We start from the raw sequence: 20,945 nt of genomic DNA, 5'->3' as shown, positions 1-20,945 counted from the left end.
AGAGAGACCAAACTGAAATAGAAGAGACACAGAGCCGATATCAGGCAGAATGGGGCACATCATACAGATCCTGGCGATATTAAAAAGATAGTCAGAAAGTATCATAAACTACTTTATGCACATAAATTCAACAACTTGAGAGAAGACTCTCCATTGGACAAATTCTTTAAAAAATACAAAACACCAAAATCTCACAAAATGACGAAAATGGAAAATCAAAATCCTCCTCCTCCCTCATTTAGATTGTACCTATGCAGTCTGAAGCCTGACTTCAGGTAAGCAGCCTATTCTCTCAATGCCTCGGTTTTTTTCACACCTAAAATGGACAAAATGACTGTCCTTACTGCAGAGGGTGGTCAGCGTGGATAAACGTGTCTGTGGTGTATTTATGTACATGACAAACACATAAAGAAAAGCTAGGGAATAATACTGAAAACGTTCACGGTAGTGTGTACTTGACCGGGGCTTGGGGACAGAAGAATGGGATTTTTAATCAACTTACCAGGAGGTGCAACAGTCTTCGTAATGGTGTGTCATGCAGGGTTCGTTTGTTTTTCTGTGGGTGTCGTGACTTGCATATATCTTACGTACATTTGTACATGTAAGATTATTCATTCAATAAAAAACAGGAAGAATAAAATGTCATCTTCAATCTCAATAAAAATAATAGTAAGAGTGTAGTTACAAGGTAAAACTCACTTGTGTGTACATGTACTTAGATAGATTTAGAAAAGTGGTAAAGTCCACACACCAAAAAGAGTTAATTCATTAGAATGGGATTAGGGTTGGAGTAAGACACACACATCTTTTTGCAAAAAATGCATTACGTTTGTAAATAAAATATTGAAAGACAAACAGAGGAGGAGTAGGGGTGGGGAGAGAAAGAGAGAGAGAAGGTGGGGAGATGGAGGGAGACTGACCAAATCTAAGACAGGTCCCCTACATTCTACAACCCATCTACACAATCTGAATATTTCTCTTCAGGGAATGTGCAAGTAATTCCACAATTACATGGCTTCTTTTGCTCTTTTAGGGAAACTGGCTTTGGAATGTTCATAAAAAGACAACTAAGTCCAGGGTAGTTTAATCTCGAGTCCAAAACGATTCTCCATTTTTCAAGCTTTAGGAAAATTAGACAACATTTCCAGATCTTTTTGAAATAATAATGCTAGTAGAACTATTGAGCCAAAAAAACGGTACACAGGCAATTATGCAACCCTGCGCTGGAAACTCAAATATGATCATGAGGTCAATACCAGAATTTCCCGGGGAATAGTTTTTATAAATTTAAAAAAAAAACCCACTGTATTAATAAGATTTTATCCTTACCTGGAAATAACTAACATCTGAACATCTCTTTTCCATTATGAAAGTGAGTAAAAGAAAATATTGCTCTTAGTTGAAGGACTCAAAATCCAATCATATACTCTACGGTTCAAGATCAACTACAAGATTGGCAAGGCATCTTAGAGAAGAAAATGTTTCAGATTTCAGTTTCCAAATCAAATGAGTAACAAATTGTAAAATAACAATTCAACACTTACATGCTTCTATTTTTGAACCTAGAGAGTTTTAACACCAAATGTAAAATACACTAACATACATGTCTGGACCACATGATGTGCTACTATCACAGAGCAGTGAAAATCAACTCTGATTACATCTTTAGTACTGGATGCTTCCATACCTGCCCCCTTTCACTGACTTATATTAAGGGCAAATCTCTTGGGATTCTCTGTCTCTGATTTCTGCTAATTCATTCCTAAGATGACGTGACTACAATGAGCCAGAGATATTACACAAAGCCCAGCAGGGGCACCCTCCAGGTACTCAGGAAGAGCTGAGTACTTCACTCTGAACAACCATCTCACCTAGAGAGAGGAGGAACTCTTTACACCCTGAGCTCCTTCAGAATCAGCATAAACATTTCCACACTGTACAGCTGAGATTCAATTATATAAAAATAAAAAATTAAAACATAGTACGAAACATGTATTTCCTACGAATGTTTCCTCAGCAAGTCTTGGTATGATTATACTGCTTTCCCCCAACCAGCATAACAAAATAAACCCGTCGGTTTCTGTCTGCAGGAACGCTCTCAAAATACCAGTAGGGTTGAAAGAAAGAGAGACAGAAAGAAAGAAAAACAGACAGAAAGAGGGGAAAAAAAGTAAACAGAGCAAAAAAGACGACTTCCTGGAAGGTATACAAAAATGATTAGGTGCTGTATTGAACACCTTGTTAGGATGAAAATTCATTAAGCTGGTATTTAGCAAGGCTGAACATAAGGACAGCCAAGCTGATTTCTACTTTTTAAACTACACTGCAAAAACTGATCCGCTTTTAGCAGATGAAAGATGAGAAAAAAGGTAATGCATTCCAAAATAACGAAAGAAGCTGAATGGAAAACATGTTGATCAGATCAGTCATACCAATAGCAATCTCTACAGAGAAAAAACATACTTTCATGAGATTAAGATCTTGTTTCTTCGAAAATTTATTGAACTGGAAGGCTGCCATTCAGATGAGTCCCTCAAGTCTATCTCCTCCTCTGGACGCGTACCCGAGTGTAAGTTCCCTCTATCGTAAGCACAGCAGCAGTCATATATTAATATACAATCACGGACAAGCCATTCGGTGTATCTAAAAGCATGCTTTTAATACCAAAGATTTGAAAGGTAAATTCAGTATTATTTTTCTTAATAGATTGTATTATTTAAGTTAAATTCAAATATAATCCACATTGGTATGGATTTTAGTCAGAAAGAAACAGAAGATCAAAAACAGTAAAACTCTAACTACTAATAAAGCCTCAAGCGGCCCCTACAGGGTGCTGTTTAAGACAAAACCACGTTTATAAATCCGTAGTTCAAAGGGCTCATTTGTATTTTCAATAAAAATCAGAATTATATCTGCTTCTTCATACAAACTTGACTAACAAAAGTCTAAGTGAAGAAACCAAAATGGCTTGAAGAACTTTTAAAACAGTAACGTTTTTGTGGAATATAGGTGCTTAGAGAACTCTCGGAGCAGTTCAGCCAAGTGTCTCTGTCAGATTAAGATCTGTGAAAAAGGATTCTCCCACCTACACTGTTAGACTCTAACTCTAAAGGGAAATCACAGGAAAAACAAGAGAGGAAACAGATACATAAACATGAGATACGACCATTCTGTGTTCTGAGTATATTCCAGATATACCAATTTAATTATCATTGAGACAAAAACCTACCTGAAATAATTTTTCCTCTTGGTCCATGCCACTGGAATGATGGATCTATCATTTCCGAATTTCGCAGTCGCTGGGTTACACATAACACGTGTGGACTCTTTTGATGAAGCATAACATATACTTTCACTGAAAATACAACATTAAAATGTTCTGATAATGTTTTGTATTCTTTTATGCTCTATAGTGCCTTACATTTTTGCAGTTTGAGTTGCACGATTTTATAACTTTTCTTTGGGTTACTGCAATTACTTGATAAGAGCTAAATTTCATTGCATTCCATATAATAACACTCAAAAATATACACGCATATTGTATTTGGGGTGTATATGTGTTTCTCAATCTGAAAATAATGCATTGGTCTTTTATACAGAGTTCATTATACTAACTTATTTTATTCTAAGGATATTAGTTTAATTACAAAATATTAAAACAATTCTATACGAGACTTTATCTGTTTTGCAAAGACACCAAACCTGAATCAATAAATCTTTTTATATTAGAGGAATAACTATTCACATTGATGTGACACAAAGTACTGAATTTAAAAGTTGTGATGTGATTAAAAAGTCAATAAATACATGCTTTGATTTTACTCATTAAGCATTTTTCCCACTTTGCTTTAAAATTCAAAGAACCTGATTAAATAAGCAAAAATTATATTCTTTCGGAGATACAAAAGGAACACAGTAAGGATTCAATTATCTTGAATGTGCTTCTAAGTAGGCTTTTAGACAAGGTTTTGACAACTCCTCACGAACTGCATGCTACATTTCACTGAGTCACCATATACAAAGCTTTCTGTGATCCAGTAAAATAAAAAGTTGTATTTGAGAATCAAAATTCTTCCTAACTTTAAAGAGACGGTCTTCTCAAGTTTCACCATATGGCATGATGGTTAGCTTTCACTCATTGATTCTTTCATTCACTCATTCATTTACTAAGTAGGCTTCACACCCATCACAATCCTGGGATGAGGACCTGAGCTGAAATCAAGAGTCCAACCCTTAACCAATGGAGCCACTCAGTCACCCCTGAATGTAGTCTTTAGACAGATACTCTTCCAGAGGTTAAGAAATTTCACCCCTCTATTCTTAGTTGGGTTTTTTAATCATTAATTGCTGTTGAATTTTAAGAAATTTTTTTCTATATTGAATTGATCATCCATCTTTTTCTTCTTAAATATTTTAATGAAATGGTAATACTACTGCTTTCCTAGAACTGCTTTCTTGGAATAATTCTGATTGATTACACTCTTTTACTTAAATACTGTTGGATTCAATCTGCAAATATGATTCCTGTAACACTGTACCTATATTCAAAAATATAATTTTGTATAACTTTCATACTATCCTTTGTCCTTTTTCAATTTCAGCATCAGAGTTACTCTGAATTTTGTATTATCAGGGAAGGTATCTAAAGTTGTAATAGTCACAATGAATTTGGCAGATTTTCTTCTATAAATTTTCTCTAAAATAATATGGAAAATACTTTTTGTCCTTGGAAAACTGTATAGCCTGGGATTTATTTTTATTTTTTGACAACAGGCAAAAGTAGGAAAACAAATTTTTGATTACCAATCAGGAAGAGAAGTTAATAATTATTGGTCCACTAAGTAACCTAATCAAGTCTGTTTTAGAAAGTTATAGTGGGGCACCTAGGTGGCTCAGTAGGTTAGGTGTCTGACTTCAGCTCAGGTCATGATCTCATGGTTTGTGGGTTTGAGCCCTGTGTTGGGCTCTGTGCTGACAGCTAGCTCAGAGCCTGGAGCCTGCTTCGGATTCTGTGTCTCCCTCTCTCTCTGACTGTCCCCTGCTCATGCTGTCTCTCTCTGTCTCTCAAAAATAAATAAAATAAATAAATAAATAAATAAATAAACATTTAAAAAGAAGAAAGTTATATTTTACTAGTTACTTAAAATTTGCAAAAAATTCTTCAGAATATTAAGTTATAATGTTAAATTTCAGCAGATCTTTACTTACTCATAACATTTTCTGTACTTTCCTTACTCTCTCATGAAACACTGATCAAAAGCTCATCTACTAATTGTTCCAAAGACAGCTTTGGGTTCCATTCAACTTATTCTCCTTCTCTGGTTTCTTTCATGAATTTCTCCTTTTACTTCTTTCCCACTTGGTCTCGGTTAAATCCCCCACCCTTCTTCTGCCATCGTGGACGTTGCTCACTGTGTACCACTGTCACTTCCGACAGGGCTCACTGGCCTTTCTCTGCACGATCCTCGACAAGTATCTCATCTCCTCCTCTCCTCACGCCAGTCGCCCTGCTGGAGCCAAACCACTCGGACCCTCCTACTACAGCAGCACACCGCACCCTCCTCCGTGGTTTTACTCAGGTACGTGTCTAAGTGGCTGCTCATCTCAGGAAACTCAGCACTGGTATATATCCCTCCATTTTTTGCCCTTCCTCCAGCCTCCACTCACCTCTGCACATATTTAAATCAAAAAAATATATAAGTGAATCCGAATGGGTTTCCTAACACAAGACCAACATACAAAAACAAATAATGTTCTTCTACATCACTAATAATGCATTAAGCCATGTAACAAAGAAGATAATATTCAGAGAACAATAAACAGAAGTTAACAGATAACAAAAGAAGGTCACTGTGGGGAATATGCTCAGACTCCAGCAAAAGACAGAGAGTTAGACCACAAGACCATAATCATGAGTGTGTACACTTATAACTTCAAAGATGCTCACTTATCCTCATGTTTATGTATACAATTAACATAATTAGAAGCAAAATCTAAGAACAATCTCTTTTGTATGCACATTTATTTCTTTATCAAAGTATACTTGATAATGTCACATCAGTTTCAGGTGCACAGCACAAGCGTGGCTCCCGTCCATCACCATACGATGCTATTACACCACTACTGACCATGTTCCCTATGCTGTACCTTGTATCCCTGTGACTAATTTACTCCGTAACTGGAAGCCTGTATCTGTCACTCGCCCATTGTGTTCATGCCCCCTCCTTCTTCTCTGGCACCCATCACTTTGTTCTCTGTATATGGGTCTGTTTTCTTTTGGGTGGTTTGTTGGGTTTTGTTTGTTTAGTCATTTGTTCTGTTTGGTAAATTCCATATGTAAGTAAAATTGTATGGTATTTGTCTTTCTCTCTTCTCTTACTTCACTTAGCATAATACCCTCTGGGTCTATCTATGTTGAAAATAGCAAGATCTCATTCTTGTTTATGGCTGAGTGACATTCCATTGTGTATATGTATCATTTCTTTAACCAATCATCTATCAGTGATCATCTGGGTTGTTTCAGTACCGTGGCTATTGTAAATAATGCTGCAATAAACATAAGAATACATATATCTTCCCGAATTAGTGTTCTCATTTTCTTTGGGTAAACACTCAGAAGTGGAATTACTGAATCATATGATATTTCTACTTTTAATTTGTTAAGATCTTCCTCAAGTATACTGTAGTATAGAGGTGGAATTTAAGGAAAGGTATTAAGCAGGCTGTGTTGTAGCCTATGAACAAGTAATAAATTGTATCATGTATCTTGAATGTATCATAGATAAGCTGCTATATAACGATTGCCACTTCAGATAGATGTGAAATTAGGTGATTAACTAGTTGTTACTTAACCTTCTAATTTCTGTATAAGTCTAATTACATGAAACAGAAGTTGGGGTTTTGATTTTTTACTTTACTTTTCTGTTTGGAGTGTCATTGTAACTACTGTATTGTAAATGACGGAAAATAATTGCATATGTTAAAAAAATAAATTGTGTTATATTAAAAAAAAAAGTAACCACGCTTGAAGAAAGACGCTGGGCCATCAAAAAAAAAAAGAAAAAAGAAAGATCTTCCATACTGTTTTCCAGAGCAGCTGCACCAATTTACACTCCCGCTAACAGTAAACAAGGGTTCATTTTTCTCCATATCCTCACCAACACTTGTTACTTCTTGTCTTTTTTGTTCTAGTTACCCTGACAGACCTAAGTATGATACCCTGTTGTGCTTCTGATTTGCATTTCCATGAAAAAATAAAAAATGAAGAAATGATTCACATTTCTTCTTTAAAAGAAGAACTTTTAAAGACACTCTTAAAAATGTGATTAGATTTTGGCTACTAGCCCTTTATCTGAAATGCCACTTGCAACTATCTTTTCCTATTTTGTCGGTTGCCTATAAGTTTTTTTGATTGTTTCCTTTGCAGTGCAGAAGCTTTTTATCTTGATGAGGTTCCAATAGTTCATTTTTGTTCTTGATTCCCTTGGCTTTGGGGATGTGTTGAGTAGGAAATTGCTGCAATTGAGGTCAAGGAAGCTATTTCCTGCTTTCTCCTCTAGGGTTTTTATGGTTTCCTGTCTCACATTCAGGTTCTTCATCCATTGGATAAAGAAGATGTGGTGTATATATATCCTATGGAATACTACATGGCAATGAGAAAGAATGAAATCTGGCAAAGTGGATGGACCTCAAGGGTGTCATGCTAAATGAAATAAGTCAGGCGGAGAGGTCAGATACCATATGTTTTCACTCATAGGCCTAACAGGAGAAACCTAACAGAAGACTATGGGGAGGGGAAGGGGGGAAAAAGAGTTAGGGAGAGGGAGGGAGGCAAATCATGAGAGACTCCTGAATACCGAAAACGAACTGAGGACTAAAGAAGGAGGGGGAAAGGGGAAGGAAAGTGATGGTCATGGAGGGGGGCACTGGGTGTTATATGGAAACCAACTTGGCAATAAACTATCAAAAAAATTAAAAAGTTATGACCAATAAAAAAAAGAAATCCAAAAAAAAAAAAGAAAATGTGATTAGAAAATAAAAGGCTTATGAAAAGCTGACAATTCCATAAAAGAAAAGCAAAGAGAAGAGCCTAGCATTCCAAGTTATTAAGATAAATTACAAAGCCAAACTGACACATACAAAGACCGACTAAACACAAAGAATAAGTAAAAAGTGAACAAGTTAAAGAAGATCATATAATAGAAAACTGGCTAACACAGACAGATGCCAGGACCTTGCAGGACAGAAAAAGACGAAAAAATTCTAGGCAAGAAAATTAGGCAGTCAGCATTTTATGTAGGAACAAGTAGGGGCGCCCAGGTGGCTCAGAGGTTAAGCGTCCAACTTCGGCTCAGGTCATGATCTCACGGTTCATGAGTTTGAGCCCCATGCCAGGCTCTATGCTGACAGCTTGGACCCTAGAGTTTGATTTAGATTCTGTGTTTTCAGGTCTCCCTCTCCCTCTCTCTCTCTCTCTCTCTCTCTCTCTCTTTCTGTCTCTCTCTGCCCTTCCTCTCTGTTCATGCCCCATCTCTCTCTCTCTCAAAATTAATAAACATTAAAAAAATATATAGGCACAAGTAGTAAAATATTATAGAACAGTCTACTATGTGCTATAAGAAATCCATGCTGAACTGAAATGTCAATCTATTTTTAAGAATAAGTTTATTCACACCCAATTTAAAAAGCAATAAAAATGAAATCAGTGATACATAAATGTTTATAATTTAAGTTTAGAAATAGTAGTTTTAAATCAAAAGCTGTGATATCAGTGAAAACGGCAGAGTAAGGAACTCTATAAAAATGATCTCCTTCATAAAGGTAATACAAAAACTGGAAGAAACTGTTTGGATCAACATTTTCAGAGCTCTGCAAATTACTCAAAGACTTGAAGCAACTCATGAGAAATTTACTCAAGAAAAACAACTGGATCCTGGGCATGACGGGTTGAATGATGCCTCTCCCCAAATTCAGAGATTTAGGCTCTAATCCCCAGTATCTCAGAATGCGAACTTATTTGGACATAGTGTCTTCAGAAAAGTAATCAAATTAAAGTGAGGTCATTAGGGTGAGCCTCCTCCAATATGACTGGTGTCTTATAAAAGGGGAAAACCTGGACACACATACAAATGCTGAGGGAATGCGACGCAAGGAGACGCAGGGAGAAGATGGCCACACACAACCACGGAAGGAGAACTGGTACAGGTCCTCTCACAGCCCTCAAGCAGAGCAGAGCCAACTCTGCCTCCGCGACTGAGCTTCTCCCCTCCAGAACTGGGAGATGATAACATTGTGCTCTGTGGTCCGCCCAGTGTGTGGCGATTTGCTGCAGGAGCCTGGTGCGCTAGCCTGTAAGTTCCCTATTCCCTCCTCCCCCTTCCCCACCTCGGCCTTGGCTCTGCCAACCTCCACACCAATCGTGGTAAGAAGCAGCAGCCTGGTAGCCACCAGAAGGGCACATGGGGCTGGATAGACTTCCATGCCTCCTTCCCAGAGAGCGGTCATGACTGGACTTCTCTCGCAGTTTCTGGAAGATACCATCACGAGGCTGTCTTCACTGGGTCCAACGCAGAGCACAACCACTGTAAAAAGCCTTTTCCCAAAAGGTATTTTTCAAAAGTTAACCAGAGAGTTTCATTTAACTTTCTAATTGCCTGATGCAGTGGATAACAGTTGGGTTAAACAGCAGGCCAACTGAAAAGCTCAGGAGGAAAAGCTGGAAATGACATGTGTACCGGAGCCTGAAGAGTTCTAACATACTCCTAGCAAAACCGAAGACCACATGCATGCACGGGGTGGGGCCCATACCCAAGCCTGGGCACGCTCAGTCAAGAATGAGAACTTAGGTTCCTAACGTCAGACTGACATTGATGCCCTGGCTAGCTCACGTTCAGGGTGAGCCCCAACACACCCTAAGATCCACTGCAAGGACAAGGAGACACTGGATCCGGTGTTCATAAAATCTGCATGCAGTGATCAGCCTAAGCTAACTGAGCTAACAGGGGCTACACATGACGAACAGCACAGAATGTAAAGAATTCAGACAAGTCATGAAACCTACAAACAATAACAGCAAACACCAAAAACATCCATATCTGATTTCCAAAGTTGCCACATTAAATTACTTAAGAAGCCCAGTTTTCAACCAAAAATATGAAACATAAAAAAAAAAAACAGGAAAATATAGGTAAGGTAAAAAAGAAACCAAGCAATAGAGACTATCCCTGAGGAAACTCAAATTTTGGACTTACTGAACAGTTATTTTAAATACGATCAAAGAACATTATTTCTGAAGTTCTAAAAAAAAAGTATGAAAATGACTTCTCTCCAAAGAATATCACTAAAGAGACAGAAATTATATATATATATATATATATATGTATATATATATATATAAAAGAAGAAGAAGAAGGAGAAGGAGAAGAAGAAGAAGAAGGAGAAGAAGAAGAAGAAGAAGAAGAAGGAGGAGGAAGAGGAGGAGAAGAAGAGGAAGAAGAAGAAGAAGAAGAAGAAGAAGAAGAAGAAGAAGAAGAAGGGAATCCAAAAGAAATTCTGGATTAAAAAGTACAATAACTGAATTGAAAAATTCGCTAATAAATCAAAAGCAGATATAGCAGGCAGAAAAACGAATCAGTAAACCTCAAGATAGATCAATTTGGGAGTATCCAGTCTATGAAAGAAGGAAAGAAATAATAAATAATAAAGATAACTGAACAGTACACAGAGACCTGTGGAAATCATCAAGCCCACCAGTATATACATAATAAAGTCCATGGAAGACTGGAGAGCAAAAGCACACAAAGATATTTGAAGAAATAATGGCAAAATGTCCCCAAACTGATGAAAAATGTGAATCTACACACCTAAGCTCAATGAACTCAAACTAGGATAGATTCAAAGTGATCCACACCCAGACACATCGTAATCATCTGTCCAAGTCCCAAAAGACAGACTCTTGAAAACAGCAAGAGAAGCAACTTGTTACGTACATGTAGTCCTCAAATTAGATGATTTCTCATCAGAAACCATAATGAAAAACAAAGTCTGAATAGACCTAATGCAAGGAAAGTGAATTAGTAATCAAAACTCTTCCCAACAAGAAAAGCCCAGCAGCAGATGAATTCACTGGTGAATTTCACCAAGTCGAACTAACAACAATACTTCACATACTCTTCCAAAAAAGAAGAAGAAAACATATCCCAACTCATTCTATAAGGCCACTATTACCTTAAAACCGAGGTCCCACAAAGACAATACAGGAAAACTACAGAATTATTTCCCTCATGAATATAGACATAAAAGGTTCAGAATAATAGTAGCCTCCAATCCTGCAGCATAAAAAAAGAATTTTGCATCATAATAAACCAGGATTTATCCCAGGAATACATGGCTAACTCAAAACACAAAAACCAATCACTGTAATACCACATTATACCAATAGAATAAAGGACCAAAAACAAAAAAAAACCCACATGATCATCTCAATGTACACAGATAAAGCATATAACAAAAGGCAACACCCTTTCACAATAAAAACATGCAACAAACTAGGAACGGAAGGGACTTTCTCAATCTGATTTAAAAAAAAAATCTACTAAAAGGTCACAGCTCACATCACACTTCATAGTGAAAGTCTGAAACCTAAGATCAGGACTAAGACACGCGTATCTGTTACCATCAATTAGGAACTGAAGGGTCTGGCTGGAGCAACTGGCAGGAAATGGAAAGGTACCCAGATTGGAAAGGAAAAAACAAAACTATCTCTATTTGCAAATCCTAAGAAATGACTTCACTACCAATGAAAAAAAACTGAGCTAATAAATGATTCAGCAAGGTGACAGGACACAACATCGATGTGAAAAATTCAATTATATTTCTACATAATAGCAATGAGAAACCCAAAACCTAAATAATGAAAACCGTTCCATTCACAACAGCATCAAAAAGAATAAAATATTTAGGAATAAATTTAATAGAAGTGGCACAAAACTTGTACACTGAAAGCTAGAAGACATCACTGGAGGAAACTGAAGAACATCTAAGTAAATGGAAAGTTACCCTACATTCACAAATTGGAAGAGGTAATATGGGGGGCGCCTGGGTGGCTCAGTCTGTTGAGCATCTGACTTCGGCTCAGGTCCTGATCTCACGGTTTGTGAGTTTGAGCCCCATGTAGGGCTCCGTGCTGACAGCTCAGAGCCTGGAGCCTGCTTCAGATTCTGTGTCTCCCTCGCTCTCTGCCCCTCCCCCCACTCCTACTCTCTCTCTGACTCTCAAAAATAAATAATATAAAAACATTTAAAAAAAGAGTTAATATGGTTAAGTTGGTAGTGCTACCAAAATTGATCTACACTTTCAATGCGATTCCTACTAAAATGCCAATGGGCTTTTCTACAGAAAAGGACAACCTGATTCTAGCCTTAATATGGAATTGCAAGAGACTCAGAATAGCCAAAACAATCTTGAAAAAGACCAAATTTGAAGGGCTCACACTTACTGATTTCAAAACTTAGCATAAAGCCACAGTAATCAAGACAGCATGGTACCAGCATAAGGACAAATATAGAGATCAGCGATAGAATTGAGAGTCCAGAAAAAGTCCATACATCTGTGGCAGACTTCTACTCAACAAGGCACCAAGAAAATACAATAGGGAAAGAAAAATCTCTTGAACAAATGGTATTGGAATAACTTGATGTCCGCATGCAAAAGAATGAAGTTTGACCGCTAGCTCGTACCATTGACAAACATTCATTTAAAACAGATCAAAGACCCAAATGTAAGAGCCAAAACTATGAAATTCTTATAGGAAAATACAGCAATAAAACTTTATGACTGTTGACTGGGCAACTGTTTCTGAAATACAGCACTGAAAACTCTGATACTAAAGAAAAAAAATAAAAACTAGACTCTATCAGAATTTAAGATGTGTGCTTTGAAGCACACTATTAAATAAGCGAAAATGCGTCTGTTCTTTTGTTTTGTTTCTTAAATTCCACATACGGGTGAAATCACATGGTATTTGTCTCTCTCTGACTGACTTATTATACCCTCTAGTTCCATCCACATCATTGCAAACAAGATTTCATTCTGTTTCATGGATGAGTAATATTCCATTGTGTGCAAACGCCACATCTCCTTTACCTATTCATCTCTCAGTGGTCACTTGGGTTGCTTACAAATGAACAAAGAAGTCCCCCCAACTCTTCCTTGGTGCAGCCATCTCTTACTCAGCATCAAGGCCACCCTCAGACCCCTGGTGAAGCCCAAGATCGTTAAAAAGAGGACCATGAAGTTCATCCGGCACCAGTCAGACCAATATGTCAAAATTAAGTGCAACCAGCAGAAACCCAGGGGATAAGGACAGGGTGCAAAGAAGACTCAAAGGCCAGATCCTGATGCCCAACAGTGGTTATGGGAGCAACAAGAAAGGGAATCGCATGCTGCCCAGTGGCTTCCAAAAGTTTCTGGTCCACAATGTCAAGGAGCTTGAAGAGCTGCTGAAGTGCAACTAATCTTATGTGCAGAGGCCGCTCCCAATGTCTCATCTCTTCTGAGAACGGCAAAGCCACTGTGGAAAGAGCAGCCCAGCTGGCCATCAAAGTCACCAACCCCAAGGCCAGGCTGCGCAATGAAGAAAACAGACAGACAACTTGTGCGCATGTCATGTTTGTGTTAATAAAACCATAAAACTACACGAGAGAGAGAGAGAGAGAGAGAGAGAGAGAGAGGGAGAGAGAGAGAGAAACCAAAAAACAGACTCTTAAGTATAGAGAATAAACTGATGGTTACCAGAGGGAGGTGAGTTGGGGGGGATGGTGAAATAGGTGATAGGGATTAAGGGTACACATCCTGATAGGTTCTGAACAATTTACAGAATTGCTGAATCACTATATTGTACACCTGAAATTAATATGACACTATGTTAACTATACTGGAATTAAAATTTAAAAACTTAAAACAAAATTTTTTAAGTGAACACACAATCCATTGGTACAGCCCCTCTGGAAGACAGTGTGGAGGCTTCTCAGAAAATTATCAGTAGAACTCCCCTACAACCCAGCAATAGCACTGCTAGGGATTTACCCAAGGGATAGAGAAGTGCTGATGCATAGGGATACATGTACCCCAAAGTTCATAGCGGCACTTTCAACAATAGCCAAATCATGGAAATGTCCATCAACTGAAGAATGGATCAAGAAGATGTGGTTTATATAATACAATGGAATACTACGCGGCAATGAGGAAGAATGAATTCCTGCCATTTGCAGCAATGCAGATGGAACTGGTGGGTATTATGCTGAGTGAAATAAGGCAGTCAGAGAAAGACAGATACCATGTTTTCACTCATATATGGATCTTGAGAAACTTAACAGAAGACCATGGAGGAGGGAGAGGGGAAAAATAGTTACAAACATAGAGGGATGCAAACCGTAAGAGACTGGTGAATACACAGAACAAACTGAGGGTTGATAGGGGAGGTGGGAGGTGCAGGGGAAAATGGGTGATGGGCACTGAGGAGGGTGCTTGTTGGGATGAGCACTGGGTGTTCTACGTAAGCGATAAATCACAGGAATCTACCCCCAAACCCAAGAGCACACTGTATACGTTGTATGTTAGCCAACTAGACAATAAATTATATTTAAAAATATCAAAATAAAAAGGTTCTACTAAGCAAAAAAAATCAATAGATTGGAGAAAATATTTGTAAATCAAATATCTAATAAGGGTTTAGTATCCAAAATGTGGGGGGGGGACCTCTTCCAACTCAATAATAAGAAAGAAAAACACTCAATTAAATAATGGGCAAAGGACTTGGACATTTATGCCAAGCAGGTACCCAAATGTCCATTAAGCACACAAAAAGATCTTAATGTCATTAGACCTTAGGGAAGTGCAACTCAGAACCACATGAAAATCCACTTCACAGATACTAGATTGGCTATAATCAAAAAAGATGAACAAGAACAAATACTGGAAAGGATGCTGTAAAACCTGAATCCTCATACACGGTTGATGTGAAAGTAACGTAACGAAGACTCTGATAAACAGGTTGGCAGTTCCTCAAATAAACAGCGACACCATATGATCCAGGTATATGTTGAGAATTGAAAACATGCGACCACACAGAAACTTCTTCAGGAATGTTCATAACATCATGATTCATAATAGTCAAAAAGTGCAAACAATGCAAAAATCCACGATCAATGGATACACAGAAAATGGTAGGTTCAAGGGCGTTTGGGTGGCTCAGTCAGTTAAGCGTCCAACTTTGGCTCAGGTCATGATCTCACGGTTCGTGAGTTCAAGCCCCATGTCAGGCTCTGTGGTGACAGCTCAGAGCCTGGAGCCTGCTTCAGATTCTGTGTCTCCCTCTCTCTCTGCCCCTCCCCCGCTTGTGCTTTGTCTCTGTTTCAAAAATAAACATTTAGAAATTTAAAAAGAAAATGGTAGGTTCATACAATAGAATATTATTCAGCCACAAAGACAAATGATGTGCGGATACATTGCATAACATGAAAGAGTCTCAAAAACATTACAATAAGTGAAAGAAGCCAGATGTAAAGGATCCACTTACATAAACGGTCCAGACTAGGAAAATTAATAGGATATTAGTGGTTTCTAGGGGCTGGAGAGTGACGGCTTAATGGGCACAGCCTTTCTTTCCAGAGCTATCAAAATATTGTGAAATTACATACCACTGATGGTTACACAACCTTGTCAATATACTAAAAGCTACTGGAATGTACACTTCCAAGGAGGAATTTTAATGTGAATGTATCTTGGTTAAAAAAAAAAAAAAGGAAAAGAAAAAAAAGAGAGAAAGAGAGAGAGAAAGAAAAAGTTTTAGTTGCTATGCCTCTCATGTGACTACTGCGAAACCTATGAATCCAAAAGCTTTCAACTGAAAAAACTGTAGCACATTTGAACTGCATACATTTACTATCGCGGCTGGTAATTATATAATAACAAGCAGAAACATTACAGGCAACTTTGATTACACAACTTCTAGAAAGAACTATTTTTTTGCCCACTTAAGCAATTACAGCAAACAGAATCAGACCTAGATGAATAAAACTATATGGAAACAATTCAAATCCATTTCCATAGAAGGAAAAGGACCTTAGGAGACGAGTCCGGGGAACAGTAGCCTTTTGGATGAGACTGATAAAACTTAAGCAAATGCTAACTACTTTCTTAAAATTACTGAACATCTATTGATAAATACCTGGATAATTTGATGATCCCACTATTTTCACCGTATCCTGGGTCAAGCGAAAACCTCTTGGTAATCGAATCAAATAGTCAACTATCAAGAACAAAAAGAAACGATCAGCAATTTGCTTCATTAGAAATTCCAAGATATCCAATGTAGAGTATATTCAATCCCGGTTGAAGAGGTGCCAGCGAAATTAATCCACTCACTGCTTCCCCCAACTATATCTCATCCCTGGTTTTCTCTACATCCACTTAGAATCCTCTTTTTTAAAAGTCTCACTGCCCCATGCCTCAAGACCCAAATCACAAGTCCCTCTCCCTTCAAACCTTCTGTCTGTCCTGATCACTTACTTTCCCTTGTTTCCATCACCAGCATCTCTTCAATGACATGCACTGTACTCTGTATTACAGTTATGTACGTATGTAATTTTTCTTGTTAGATTATAGACTCCATTTGATAGTAGGATCTATATTTATGTCAACCTATCAGGAACCAGTACCAAGCATCTTGCACCTGATACAAAATTAATATTAGTTACATACTTCTGAGCACACAAGACATAATAGCGTGCACTGACCAAGTGGTAGGAGCACTATAAAAAACAAAGTAAGGCATATGCCCCAAGAACATTTAACAGAGAGGGAGGAGAGTGTGAAGAAACTAGTATGGTATTCAAAGTCAGAAAAATCCTCACTGGTCTTAGGAAAGTCACTTTAAACTTAAGAATCTTCCGTTTTCTCATCTGCAAAATGGCACTGAATTGCAGATTTACAGAGTTACTGTCTGGACTGAACTGGAACCTCATACAAACTATCAGATGCTATGTAAATATCAGCTTTTACTATTCAGAGCTTACATATTAGACACTGTGCTTTATTTTATTTATTCTACCCTCTGGTCTGATCTCGTCATAGGATCAACAGATACCACACTGATAGGGTCAGGGTCAAGAAGCATCCTTCTCCTACAGGGTAATTAAGGGTTATCGGCTCTTCCTTACATATACTAGACCCTTAGGAGCCCTGACACCTAGACTTTGGAATACCTAGTAACATCCATTCACTCTATTTGTTTCCTTTCTCCTCCCCAGCCCATGCCTTCCTCCACAGTCCCTCAACAATTACATTCTTGGAGGATTTCTTTTCTCATTTCCCTTCTTTTGTACAACTTTCTGCATTTTAAACAACTATCTTTTGTGCTTATTATTCGATTCTGGGAGAGACGTGTTTTTTTAAGCCTAACATTTGAACGCTCAACAACGCAGCCAGTTACAGGACACTGGCAGAAACGCCCGCTTCAGTTGTGTGTTGGCCAATAACCGAAGTACATTTTGAAAACAGGATGGAACTTCTTGGGACACAGAGAGGGACACAGAGGGCGGCGGGAACATGTCAAAACCTCGAACATCCCAGTCCTTCCCGCGTTTAATGACTAAAACCAGCAGAGGGAGCTCCATGACCACGGACGATCACAAAGCTCGGCGACCGCGGGTTGCGGCCGGTGTCGCCTGCAGCCGCCCGGGCCGATCGGTGAGCTCATTCACAGCCCATCTGACTGAGGACCGGGAAGCCTAGCAGCCTGGAGGGTCTGAACCTCCAGAGTCACCGGCGGCACCGCGTACGCGCGCTCCCCCGCGGGTTCCCACGAAAATACACGCCCCATCCCAGCCGGTACCGGCGCCTCTTCGGTTCGGCGGGCGCACGTGACCGGGGGGAAGAAGGGGGCGACCTCGGACGACCCCGCGGAGCCCGCCGCCCGGGCGCCGATGCCTCACCCGGTGAGGACGCCCGCGCCAAGAAGACGGAGAGCAGGAGGACGACCGTGGCCCAGGAGAGCGGGGAGCCCGCGGCCCGGGCCCGCCGCCAGCCCCGCCGCGCCCGGCCGGGGGTCGAAGCCTCCATCCACTCTGCGGCCGCCGCCTGCCGACCGTCGGCGCAGAAGGTCGTTAGGCGGCGCGTGCCCACCCGCCAGGACCGGAAGGAAGACCGGAAGGCCGGGTCGCCACCTCCCCCGGGGCGGGGCCGGGGGCGGGGCGGCCGGCGCCCGGGCAGCCACTCTCGACGCCCCCAGTATGGGTGCGGTGCCGCCAGCCTTCCCGAGCCCGGACTGGGCCCCGGGGGACCTGGACTCCTCCAGGTAGCCCTGGGGAGCTTGAGCGACCTGTGGAAGGTTCTGGATGGGGAAGCCCACCGCCCACGCCCTTCCCTTTGAATGCACGTCGATGGGCCCAGGGAGGCCTTTTTATGAGGCTCAGCACCCGGGCCAACGCGGGGCGGCAGGCCGTGGGAACTGAGAAAGTTGGACGCACGACCGCCCGACCGAGACAGCCTGGTATCTAATGTCAGCTGTCAGGTGCTTCAGGGACAGATGGCACTTGATTGGGAGGGAAATGCGCGCGCACCAGGTGCGATCGAAAGTAAGACCTCGTAGCCCCGGAGAGAAGCTTCGTGGGGAGAACAGAGGAAACCACCTTTTAGAGGAGACCTTTTAGAGGAGGTCGACTTCTGTGCAGCACTCAGCCTGGAAGGTTGGGTTTTATCACCCAAGTTCAGGTGAGTGTGTGAAACCACCTATCAGCGTTCCTGCCGCGTTTAAGAGCATCGCGCCTCTGCTTTTCTGCAGCAGAAGGACTCACTTAGCGGGAGCAGCGCTACGACAGAAATACATTTTAGGCAGTTGATGCAAACACATCAGAGAATGAAGTATAAGCCATTGAAGACAATGTCTAACAGGGACATGTAGTGTTAGCTTAAATAGTAAGAAATAAATGCCCCTTGGTGGACTGAAAACAGTCCCTGGATACGCTTGGTTCTAGCAGAGGGATTTAAAATTAACAGCCAAACCCCTAATCCAACCTCCTCCCGTGGTTGGTAGTGTTATCTCAGAGATTTAATACCTTTCAGAGTGTTCTGATCACGGATCTAACTGCCCCCTGCTGCCTTAGAGCTGGCTTGGTTTACATAGTCAAAGCTGGGGTCTTATCTGTTTTGCCACCATTTTAACCTCACTCCTAGGATAATTCCTGGCCTACAGTAGGCATTCAAATAGGTATAAATTTAAAAAAAAAAAAAAAAAAGGATGGGGAGGAGGCAGGGATGCCAGGAGAAAAAGCTGAAAGGGAGAAAGTCTATTTCTAGAGTAGGACCAGGATGTTCCTTGAGTTTTCTGGCTATTTTTATGCATGTGCTTATTGTTAGGTAAACTGTATACAGTACAGTGGATTTACATTTAGAAACTTTCTAATCTATATAAAGTTTTCAATGAAACTTCGTGTGCTCAAGCATGTTTTAGTGTGATTTGGGTCCAGCCAGCATTTTGGTGAAGATCTTACAGTTCCTTTAAACACATCGAATAAATGCATATCTTACTCAATAGTGCTCATTCACTATGTCTAGATACAGAACCTGTTAAAACTCCTCTTAATTTTTATAAACAGGTAAACCTGAACGATATGATTTTTACCAAATGGACTTGTGAGTGCCGTTGACTTTTGTTTTCTGTCATCGAGAATTTGTTTCAGTTCATCAGTCCCTCCTACCTTGCTCTACTGTGTAAATTCCTAATATTCAACCTGACATTGGAGGTTGTAGTTAATGTGTCACGTGATTATGAAGATGGAAAACTGATTGCAAAAATATGAAAATAGCTTTCTCATTCACAATTTTTGTTTGTTTTTTTACTCCAGTAGGGATGGTGTGAGTACTGGGCCCAAACTTCAATATTTGGAGTTCCTGTGGTAGCAATTTTCATGCAACACCAAATTATCTCATTGATATGAGCTTTTAAATGACCGATTTGTTAATGGTGTCATTTTTTGTATGTGAGCTAATAACTGGTATCTTACTGTGGTTTTCGGAAATGATTTGAAAAAGTCCATGGTTCCTATTCTGTACATTGGTAGCAAAAAGGTAAAATCATCTAGAGCATTTTAGAGATGAACTGTGGTGCACCTGGATGGCTCAGTTGGTTGAGTGTCCAACCTCGGCTCAGGTCATGATCTCACAGTTGTGAGTTTGAGCTCCACATTGGGCTCACTACTGTCAGCCTGTCCATACAGAGCCTGCTTCAGATCCTCTGTCGCTCTCTCTCTGCCCCTCCCCCACTGGCACTCTCCTAAAAAGTAAATATTTTAATGGTGAACTTGTGCTTTGACTACTACTTATTTTTCTTAAAAATTAGGTGCCCTGACTTCCCTGTGGTGTAATATATGTTCATTGTTTGCACTACATTTACATTTATATTTACATTTATTTAGGCAGCGAGTTTTGTAATTTATTACATCTATAAGGTAAAAATTTTAGTCTGATATATACTTCAAAAATATATTGTCAGTTGATTAGCTGCTTTATACTCTTTATTGAATATCATTTATCCATAAAATACCAACTTATGGAAAAATTTTAAAATAAGTAACAAATGACTGCCATTTTCCTGAGCATTGGGGAGGAAACTATCATGAAAATATTACGAACAAGGCTATTTTTTTCTTTCCTAAGAATTAAATTATGACATACACACTAACTGGTCCAACGTGTTACAGTTCTACCTGTTGCCAAGCAACAAGGACTCTGTTTGGTTCTGTTATTTTCTGTCCTCCTCCCTTACTGCCCTATACTTCTATTGGTGGAGAAAAAATATCGACCCTAAAAAAAAAAAAAAAAAAGCAACCCATTCTATCAACATTTAGAAAAAACCAAATCAACAACTTTATGTGAGATTAACCAAT

The 20,945-nt window shown here is 39.6% G+C and overlaps 1 protein-coding gene across 2 annotated transcripts in view; it reads right to left on the bottom strand.

Moving 5' to 3' along the window:
• The window catches only part of ZPBP (zona pellucida binding protein), a 105,654-nt gene extending 87,475 nt beyond the window's left edge, over window positions 1-18,179 (bottom strand). Inside the window, exons 1-4 of one of the 2 annotated variants that reach the window (XM_029930605.1) lie at window positions 17,994-18,179; window positions 16,229-16,309; window positions 3,230-3,355; window positions 503-582 (exon numbers count right to left, since the gene is read on the bottom strand). In XM_029930605.1, coding sequence (XP_029786465.1) covers window positions 503-582; window positions 3,230-3,355; window positions 16,229-16,309; window positions 17,994-18,120 — 414 coding nt within the window. In that variant the 5' untranslated portion in view covers window positions 18,121-18,179. The remainder of the gene's footprint in view (window positions 1-502; window positions 583-3,229; window positions 3,356-16,228; window positions 16,310-17,993) is intronic. The other variant, XM_029930615.1, reaches the window with a different exon arrangement.
• Window positions 18,180-20,945: the final 2,766 nt, after the last annotated feature.

The sequence above is a fragment of the Suricata suricatta genome, chromosome 2 (genome assembly GCF_006229205.1).
Source record: "Suricata suricatta isolate VVHF042 chromosome 2, meerkat_22Aug2017_6uvM2_HiC, whole genome shotgun sequence".
In the NCBI taxonomy this organism is placed as follows: domain Eukaryota; kingdom Metazoa; phylum Chordata; class Mammalia; order Carnivora; family Herpestidae; genus Suricata; species Suricata suricatta.
Note: the sequence above shows the minus strand (reverse complement) of the source record. Positions and strands in the feature narration are given on the sequence as shown.